The sequence below is a fragment of the Corythoichthys intestinalis genome, chromosome 21, assembly GCF_030265065.1.
Source record: "Corythoichthys intestinalis isolate RoL2023-P3 chromosome 21, ASM3026506v1, whole genome shotgun sequence".
Classification (NCBI taxonomy): domain Eukaryota; kingdom Metazoa; phylum Chordata; class Actinopteri; order Syngnathiformes; family Syngnathidae; genus Corythoichthys; species Corythoichthys intestinalis.
This window is the reverse complement of record NC_080415.1, coordinates 248,276-259,004: the sequence shown is the minus strand read 5'-3', so window position 1 is coordinate 259,004 and position 10,729 is coordinate 248,276. Positions and strand designations below refer to the sequence as shown.

Below are 10,729 nucleotides of genomic sequence, written 5' to 3'. Positions count from 1 at the left end.
GATTGTGATACAATACACTATTGGGTGAAGTTTGGTTGACTTCTGCGCAGCGGTTTGGGAGTTAACATCAAAATTACATTTCTCGGCCATATCGCATAGATCTCACTGTGAAAAGGCTTAAATGACTTTTTTTAATTAAGTTTGAAGATTGCGCTCAAACCAAATGTCCTAAAACTAAATTTCCAAATGTAACTACTAGATTGTGATAAAATACACTATTGGGTGAAGTTTGGTTGACTTCTGCGCAGCGGTTTGAGAGTTAACATCAAAATTACATTTCTCGGCCATATCGCATAGATCTCACTGTGAAAAGGCTTAAATGACTTTTTTTAATTAAGTTTGAAGATTGCGCTCAAACCAAATGTCCTAGAACCAAATTTCCAAATGTAACTACTAGATTATGATAAAATACACTATTTGGTGAAGTTTGGTTGACTTCTGCGCAGCGGTTTGGGAGTTAACATCAAAATTACATTTCTCGGCCATATCGCATAGATCTCACTGTGAAAAGGCTTAAATGGCTTTTTTGACCTAAGTTTGAGGATTGCGCTCAAATCAAATGTGCTAGAACTAAATTTCCAAAAGTAACTACTAGATTGTGATAAAATACACTATTGGGTGAAGTTTGGTTGACTTCTGCGCAGCGGTTTGGGAGTTAACATCAAAATTACATTTCTCGGCCATATCGCATAGATCTCACTGTGAAAAGGCTTAAATGACTTTTTTTAATTAAGTTTGAAGATTGCGCTCAAACCAAATGTCCTAGAACTAAATTTCCAAATGTAACTACTAGATTATGATAAAATACACTATTGGGTGAAGTTTGGTTTACTTCTGCGCAGCGGTTTGGGAGTTAACATCAAAATTACATTTCTCGGCCATATCGCATAGATCTCACTGTGAAAAGGCTTAAATGGCTTTTTTGACCTAAGTTTGAGGATTGCGCTCAAATCAAATGTCCTAGAACCAAATTTCTACATGTAACTACTAGATTGTGATACAATACACTATTGGGTGAAGTTTGGTTTACTTCTGCGCAGCGGTTTGGGAGTTAACATCAAAATTACATTTCTCGGCCATATCGCATAGATCTCACTGTGAAAAGGCTTAAATGACTTTTTTTAATTAAGTTTGAAGATTGCGCTCAAACCAAATGTCCTAAAACTAAATTTCCAAATGTAACTACTAGATTGTGATACAATACACTATTGGGTGAAGTTTGGTTGACTTCTGCGCAGCGGTTTGGGAGTTAACATCAAAATTACATTTCTCGGCCATATCGCATAGATCTCACTGTGAAAAGGCTTAAATGACTTTTTTTAATTAAGTTTGAAGATTGCGCTCAAACCAAATGTCCTAGAACTAAATTTCCAAATGTAACTACTAGATTATGATAAAATACACTATTGGGTGAAGTTTGGTTTACTTCTGCGCAGCGGTTTGGGAGTTAACATCAAAATTACATTTCTCGGCCATATTGCATATTGCTAGGAGTTGTTTCCTGTGACGTCACATCCGGTGAGTGTATCGTTTGTTTGTTAGCGCTGCTACTAGTCGCTAATCTCCTAGTGCTCCTCAATTTGTTTTATCCAACGGACACATCGGAGAATCGATCCTAGGCTAGTTCGGCTCTCCTAGTGCTCCTTATTTTGTTTTATTCCACGATCGGACAGATCGTGGATTAAAACTACTCTCCTCTCCTCTTTAGCTCTATCTTGCTAGCCTAGCTTATCCGAGCTATGGCTAGCCCTCTGCCTTCGTCCTCCCGTCTTTTCTGCTCAGTGTGCTGTATGTATAGCGAGCACCCTGGCTCCTTCGTCGAGGACAGTAGTAGCTGTAGGAAGTGTAGCTTAGTCTCAGGGTTGGAGACCAGGGTTTCTGAGCTAGAAGCACGGCTCTGCACTCTAGAGACGAAAGCTAGTCCTAGCTATAGCCAGGTAGTGGCAGGTCGTGCTTGCAGTAGTAGGATTGCTAGCGCAGTTAGCCCCCCAGCGAGCCCCGTGCAGCCGGGGGAAATTAAGGAGGGATTTGTGACTGTACGGGGGAAGCGCAGTGGTAAACGCACAACCTTAGTGCACCAGCAGCTTCACGTCAGCAATAGGTTTGCCCCCCTCAGCGACACACCGGCTGAACCAGACACTCTCGTAATTGGAAGCTCCATAGTTAGAGACGTGAAGCACCCGGCGGTGTCTGTCAGGTGTTACCCAGGGGCCAGAGTCGGTGACATCGAAGGAAACCTCAGACTCTTAAAGCAGAGTAGGAAGAGGTTCCGCCGTATCGTGATTCACGCAGGCGGTAACGACGCCCGGCGGAGACAGTCTGAGGTGCTTAAATTAAACGTAGCCTCGGTGTGTGAACTTGCTAAGTCGATGGCGGACACCGTAGTTTTCTCTGGTCCTCTGCCTAATTTGGTCAATGATGAGATGTACTCTAGATTCTCATCATTTAACCGCTGGTTGTCTAGATGGTGCCCAGAAAACGATATAGTCTTTGTTGATAACTGGCACGCGTTTTGGGGCAAGCCCGGGCTCATGCGCCGAGACGGCATTCATCCGACTTGGGACGGTGCTGCTCTCTTAACTCGAAATTTGGCCGCCAAACTAAGTCTCCCAAAGTGACACTTGAGAGTGGGGGCCCGGGCGCAGTGTTGTAGTGTAAAACATAACACTGTTAGTAGTGACCACTCGCCTCTTTCCGAGCTGTCACAAATCCAAAATTCAGGACAGAAGATAGAGACTGTGTCCGTGCCTCGTATAGTGAACAGGGGAAAACCGAGTACTATAGGAACGAGACCAAAGAATTTAATACATATAGCCCCTGATAGCAGTGAAAATAAATTAGCTCTTAATAAATATATAAGATGCGGATTATTAAACATCAGGTCAATCTCGCCCAAATCTCTGTTAGTTAATGACTTAATTGGGGATTACAATATTCATATTTTGGCCCTGACTGAAACTTGGCTTCAGCAGGATGACTTTGTTAGACTTAATGAATCCACACCCCCAAGTCACGTGAATTTTCACACAGCTAGAAGCACGGGCCGTGGAGGGGGGGTGGCAGTAATATCACACTCTTGTTTAGGTATGAGCCCAAAAAGTAAAGCTAATTACATTTATAACTCCTTTGAAAGTCTAGCACTATCAATTATAGACGCTAACTGGAAGAACCAAAAACCAGTTCTGTTCATAGTGGTTTACCGTCCCCCTGGTCCCTACTCACAGTTTTTGTTAGATTTCTCTGACTTTTTATCTAGTATTTTGCTAAGCTGGGATAGAATTATAATTGTAGGGGATTTTAATATACATGTTGACGATGAAGGTGACTCCCTTGGTAAGGCCTTTAATGACCTACTAGATGGGACTGGCTTCATTCAAAATGTAAATAAACCAACTCATAGTCACAAGCACACCCTGGACTTGATTTTAACCTACGGTACTGAGATTAGTGATCTTAGTGTCCATCCCCACAACCCTGTACTGTCTGATCATTTTCTAATTACCTTTCGGTTTGTGCTTCAAGATAATCCACCACCAGTGATTAGAACTCAGATGAAAAGGACATTAGGTGATCACTCTGTTTCAGAGTATAAACAGATAATTCAGCCTATATTTGCCTCCATGTCATCTAATTATGAAGGAGTGATGTCCGGCCTTGCTGTTAATGACGAGTTTGTTGATCGTGTTCTGTTTACGTTTCGTACCACCCTAGATGTCGTCGCTCCCTCCAAATTAAAGTTTGTCAAGCCGAGACGAGCATCTCCCTGGTATAATGCTGAAACACGCTCTCTTAAACAATCGACACGTAAATTAGAAAGACTTTGGCGCCGTTCCAACACAGAGCACACCCTCTCTGCTTGGAAACACAGCTTAGTGACATATAAGCAGGCCTTGCGCACGGCTAAAACCAGATATTACTCATCCTTAATAGAGGAAAACAAAAATAATCCTAGGTTTCTGTTCAGCACTGTAGCAAGGCTGACAAACAGTCACACCTCAATAGAACCTTATATCCCAACCACCCTTAGCTGTGATGACTTCCTAAAATTTTTTAACAATAAAATCGCAACTATTAGAAATAAAATAAATGAATCACTTCCAATTATTAGGTCTGATAAAGTGCAGACAAAGAATTCGGAATCTCCTATAAACCCCTCTAAAATATTAAATAACTTTACCACTGTAGACCAAATTGATGTAACTTCAATTATAATGTCCTCCAAACCATCAACGTGCCTCCTTGACCCAATCCCAACCAAACTTTTTAAAGAGACCCTGCCTCTAACTATTGACACTATCTTAAATATAATAAATACCTCATTAGTTACTGGCTACGTGCCGCAGTCCTTTAAATATGCAGTTATTAAACCGCTCTTGAAAAAACCTACTCTTGATCCTGATATTCTGGCCAATTATAGACCTATTTCTAACTTACCATTTCTCTCCAAAGTCCTTGAAAGAGTGGTAATTAAACAGCTCTGTCAGCACCTACAGGACAATAGTTTATTTGAACAGTTCCAGTCTGGCTTTCGAGCTCATCATAGCACTGAAACCGCATTAGTTAAAGTAACTAATGACTTGTTACTTGCCGCTGACGTTGGATTAGTCTCGATCCTGGTTCTGCTGGACCTGAGCGCAGCCTTTGACACAATCGACCATAATATCTTATTGCAGAGATTAGAATGTGACATAGGCATTAGAGGAGCAGCCCTCTGCTGGTTTAAATCATATTTATCTAATAGGTACCAGTTTGTCAATGTAAACCAGCAATCATCATCGTACTCTAGAGTTAGTTATGGTGTGCCGCAAGGATCTGTCCTCGGGCCCATCTTGTTTACGCTGTATATGCTTCCTCTAGGTAACATCATCAGAAAACATAGCATTAACTTTCATTGTTACGCTGACGACACACAACTGTATTTATCAATTAAACCTGAGCAGGTCAGGCAAGTAGAAAAACTAAGCGCCTGCGTCCGAGATATAAATACCTGGATGAGCACTAACTATCTTCTACTTAACCCTGAAAAGACAGAAGTCCTTATAATAGGCTCGAAAAGTGTTAGAGACTCTTTATCTGCCCAGATAGTCACTCTGGACAATGTAAGTGTAGCCTCCAGCGCCACAGTTAAAAACCTAGGAATTTTATTTGACCCTGACTTATCGTTTAAAGCACACATTAAACAAACCTGTAGAACGGCTTTCTTTCACCTGCGCAACATCGCCAAAATTAGAAATATTTTATCTAAAAGCGATGCAGAAAAATTAATTCACGCGTTCGTTACATCGAGATTGGATTACTGTAACTCCCTACTTGCAGCTTGTCCTAAAAGCTCTCTAAAAGGTCTTCAGCTAGTCCAAAACGCAGCAGCAAGACTTTTAACAGGAACCAATAGAAGAGAGCACATCACCCCTGTGCTCCAGGCACTTCACTGGCTTCCAGTCGAGTTTAGAATTAAATTTAAAATACTCCTTCTTACATTTAAGACCATTAATGGGTTGGGGCCATCTTATCTCACCGATGCTCTGGTTCCATACCGCCCCAACAGAACACTCCGATCTCAGAATGCAGGTCTACTGGTAGTTCCCAGGGTTCATAAAAGTACTGTCGGAGCTAGAGCCTTTAGCCACCAAGCCCCTGTTTTATGGAATCAGCTTCCAGCTAGTATTAAAGAAGCCGAGACAGTTTGCACATTTAAGATTAGATTAAAAACGTTCCTATTCGACAAAGCTTATAGTTAGGCTAGTTGAAGTCGGAATAGACTCACAGTTTAAGTTGCACTAGAAGCTATAATGCTGGGGGGCAGTACAGCCGCTGAGTTCTATCTCCTTTTCTTACTCTACCTACCACTTGTCTTACTTTATTTCTATTTTCCAATGTTAATATCTAGTTGTCTAGTCTCTTCATCACTAGTCACCCGGTGTCCCCTTTCCCCCCTCCCCTCTGGGGAGGGGCTATTTTTCAGCTGCAGCCTCCTGACTGTCCGGACCCCTGGCTGGATAGACGTCCTCGCTGCTACCCCCGTCTCATCTGACTAGAGGGACCTCTTCTTGCTCCTTTACTCCACTGTATTTTTACGGACTATAATTTCGCTTGCTAATTTCCATTAGCCGTTCTGGGGTTCCTGTCTATCCGTCCTGGGAGTGGATCTCTCCTGACTGTGGTACTCCCCAAGGTTTCTCATTTTTCTCCCAATTGACTCTGGAGTTTTTGGAGTTTTTCCTTGCCGGCATGGAGGGTCTTAAGGATAGGGGATACCCAGGACTTGAACTGTATCTATTCATCTTTGTTGCTTCATTTCTAATTGTGTATCATATTGCCTCTGTAAAGTCCTTTGAGACCTCTGTTGTGATTGAGGGCTATACAAATAAAATTGAATTGAATTGAATTGAATTGAATTGCATAGATCTCACTGTGAAAAGGCTTAAATGGCTTTTTTGACCTAAGTTTGAGGATTGCGCTCAAATCAAATGTCCTAGAACTAAATTTCCAAATGTAACTACTAGATTGTGATAAAATACACTATTGGGTGAAGTTTGGTTGACTTCTGCGCAGCGGTTTGGGAGTTAACATCAAAATTACATTTCTCGGCCATATCGCATAGATCTCACTGTGAAAAGGCTTAAATGACTTTTTTTAATTAAGTTTGAAGATTGCGCTCAAACCAAATGTCCTAGAACTAAATTTCCAAATGTAACTACTAGATTATGATAAAATACACTATTGGGTGAAGTTTGGTTTACTTCTGCGCAGCGGTTTGGGAGTTAACATCAAAATTACATTTCTCGGCCATATCGCATAGATCTCACTGTGAAAAGGCTTAAATGACTTTTTTTAATTAAGTTTGAAGATTGCGCTCAAACCAAATGTCCTAGAACTAAATTTCCAAATGTAACTACTAGATTATGATAAAATACACTATTGGGTGAAGTTTGGTTTACTTCTGCGCAGCGGTTTGGGAGTTAACATCAAAATTACATTTCTCGGCCATATCGCATAGATCTCACTGTGAAAAGGCTTAAATGGCTTTTTTGACCTAAGTTTGAGGATTGCGCTCAAATCAAATGTCCTAGAACCAAATTTCCACATGTAACTACTAGATTGTGATACAATACACTAATGGGTGAAGTTTGGTTGACTTCTGCGCAGCGGTTTGGGAGTGAACATCAAAATTACATTTCTCGGCCATATCGCATAGATCTCACTGTGAAAAGGCTTAAATGACTTTTTTTAATTAAGTTTGAAGATTGCGCTCAAACCAAATGTCCTAAAACTAAATTTCCAAATGTAACTACTAGATTGTGATAAAATACACTATTGGGTGAAGTTTGGTTGACTTCTGCGCAGCGGTTTGGGAGTTAACATCAAAATTACATTTCTCGGCCATATTGCATAGATCTCACTGTGAAAAGGCTTAAATGACTTTTTTTAATTAAGTTTGAAGATTGCGCTCAAACCAAATGTCCTCAAACTAAATTTCCAAATGTAACTACTAGATTATGATAAAATACACTATTGGGTGAAGTTTGGTTTACTTCTGCGCAGCGGTTTGGGAGTTAACATCAAAATTACATTTCTCGGCCATATCGCATAGATCTCACTGTGAAAAGGCTTAAATGGCTTTTTTGACCTAAGTTTGAAGATTGCGCTCAAATCAAATGTCCTAGAACTAAATTTCCAAATGTAACTACTAGATTGTGATAAAATACACTATTGGGTGAAGTTTGGTTGACTTCTGCGCAGCGGTTTGGGAGTTAACATCAAAATTACATTTCTCGGCCATATCGCATAGATCTCACTGTGAAAAGGCTTAAATGACTTTTTTTAATTAAGTTTGAAGATTGCGCTCAAACCAAATGTCCTAAAACTAAATTTCCAAATGTAACTACTAGATTGTGATAAAATACACTATTGGGTGAAGTTTGGTTGACTTCTGCGCAGCGGTTTGGGAGTTAACATCAAAATTACATTTCTCGGCCATATCGCATAGATCTCACTGTGAAAAGGCTTAAATGACTTTTTTAAATTAAGTTTGAAGATTGCGCTCAAACCAAATGTCCTAGAACTAAATTTCCAAATGTAACTACTAGATTGTGATAAAATACACTATTGGGTGAAGTTTGGTTTACTTCTGCGCAGCGGTTTGGGAGTTAACATCAAAATTACATTTCTCGGCCATATCGCATAGATCTCACTGTGAAAAGGCTTAAATGACTTTTTTTAATTAAGTTTGAAGATTGCGCTCAAACCAAATGTCCTAGAACTAAATTTCTAAATGTAACTACTAGATTATGATAAAATACACTATTGGGTGAAGTTTGGTTTACTTCTGCGCAGCGGTTTGGGAGTTAACATCAAAATTACATTTCTCGGCCATATCGCATAGATCTCACTGTGAAAAGGCTTAAATGGCTTTTTTGACCTAAGTTTGAGGATTGCGCTCAAATCAAATGTCCTAGAACTAAATTTCCAAATGTAACTACTAGATTGTGATAAAATACACTATTGGGTGAAGTTTGGTTGACTTCTGCGCAGCGGTTTGGGAGTTAACATCAAAATTACATTTCTCGGCCATATCGCATAGATCTCACTGTGAAAAGGCTTAAATGACTTTTTTTAATTAAGTTTGAAGATTGCGCTCAAACCAAATGTCCTAGAACTAAATTTACAAATGTAACTACTAGATTATGATAAAATACACTATTGGGTGAAGTTTGGTTTACTTCTGCGCAGCGGTTTGGGAGTTAACATCAAAATTACATTTCTCGGCCATATCGCATAGATCTCACTGTGAAAAGGCTTAAATGGCTTTTTTGACCTAAGTTTGAGGATTGCGCTCAAATCAAATGTCCTAGAACTAAATTTCCACATGTAACTACTAGATTGTGATAAAATACACTATTGGGTGAAGTTTGGTTGACTTCTGCGCAGCGGTTTGGGAGTTAACATCAAAATTACATTTCTCGGCCATATCGCATAGATCTCACTGTGAAAAGGCTTAAATGACTTTTTTTAATTAAGTTTGAAGATTGCGCTCAAACCAAATGTCCTAGAACTAAATTTCCAAATGTAACTACTAGATTATGATAAAATACACTATTGGGTGAAGTTTGGTTTACTTCTGCGCAGCGGTTTGGGAGTTAACATCAAAATTACATTTCTCGGCCATATCGCATAGATCTCACTGTGAAAAGGCTTAAATGGCTTTTTTGACCTAAGTTTGAGGATTGCGCTCAAATCAAATGTCCTAGAACCAAATTTCCACATGTAACTACTAGATTGTGATACAATACACTAATGGGTGAAGTTTGGTTGACTTCTGCGCAGCGGTTTGGGAGTGAACATCAAAATTACATTTCTCGGCCATATCGCATAGATCTCACTGTGAAAAGGCTTAAATGACTTTTTTTAATTAAGTTTGAAGATTGCGCTCAAACCAAATGTCCTAAAACTAAATTTCCAAATGTAACTACTAGATTGTGATAAAATACACTATTGGGTGAAGTTTGGTTGACTTCTGCGCAGCGGTTTGGGAGTTAACATCAAAATTACATTTCTCGGCCATATCGCATAGATCTCACTGTGAAAAGGCTTAAATGGCTTTTTTGACCTAAGTTTGAGGATTGCGCTCAAATCAAATGTCCTAGAACTAAATTTCCAAATGTAACTACTAGATTATGATAAAATACACTATTGGGTGAAGTTTGGTTTACTTCTGCGCAGCGGTTTGGGAGTTAACATCAAAATTACATTTCTCGGCCATATCGCATAGATCTCACTGTGAAAAGGCTTAAATGGCTTTTTTGACCTAAGTTTGAGGATTGCGCTCAAATCAAATGTCCTAGAACTAAATTTCCAAATGTAACTACTAGATTGTGATAAAATACACTATTGGGTGAAGTTTGGTTGACTTCTGCGCAGCGGTTTGGGAGTGAACATCAAAATTACATTTCTCGGCCATATCGCATAGATCTCACTGTGAAAAGGCTTAAATGACTTTTTTTAATTAAGTTTGAAGATTGCGCTCAAACCAAATGTCCTAGAACTAAATTTCCAAATGTAACTACTAGATTGTGATAAAATACACTATTGGGTGAAGTTTGGTTGACTTCTGCGCAGCGGTTTGGGAGTTAACATCAAAATTACATTTCTCGGCCATATCGCATAGATCTCACTGTGAAAAGGCTTAAATGACTTTTTTTAATTAAGTTTGAAGATTGCGCTCAAACCAAATGTCCTAGAACTAAATTTCTAAATGTAACTACTAGATTATGATAAAATACACTATTGGGTGAAGTTTGGTTTACTTCTGCGCAGCGGTTTGGGAGTTAACATCAAAATTACATTTCTCGGCCATATCGCATAGATCTCACTGTGAAAAGGCTTAAATGGCTTTTTTGACCTAAGTTTGAGGATTGCGCTCAAATCAAATGTCCTAGAACTAAATTTCCAAATGTAACTACTAGATTGTGATAAAATACACTATTGGGTGAAGTTTGGTTGACTTCTGCGCAGCGGTTTGGGAGTTAACATCAAAATTACATTTCTCGGCCATATCGCATAGATCTCACTGTGAAAAGGCTTAAATGACTTTTTTTAATTAAGTTTGAAGATTGCGCTCAAACCAAATGTCCTAGAACTAAATATACAAATGTAACTACTAGATTATGATAAAATACACTATTGGGTGAAGTTTGGTTTACTTCTGCGCAGCGGTTTGGGAGTTAACATC

At 39.4% G+C, this 10,729-nt stretch overlaps 1 protein-coding gene across 1 annotated transcript; it reads left to right on the top strand.

Annotated features, from left to right (window-relative positions):
• The first annotated feature begins 1,514 nt into the window (after positions 1–1,514).
• LOC130910016 (uncharacterized) lies at positions 1,515–4,261 on the top strand. The gene has a single exon (XM_057827029.1). It carries the CDS (start codon positions 1,740–1,742, stop codon positions 2,616–2,618), a length of 879 nt encoding a protein of 292 aa, XP_057683012.1. The 5' UTR covers positions 1,515–1,739; the 3' UTR covers positions 2,619–4,261.
• The last annotated feature ends 6,468 nt before the right edge of the window (positions 4,262–10,729 follow it).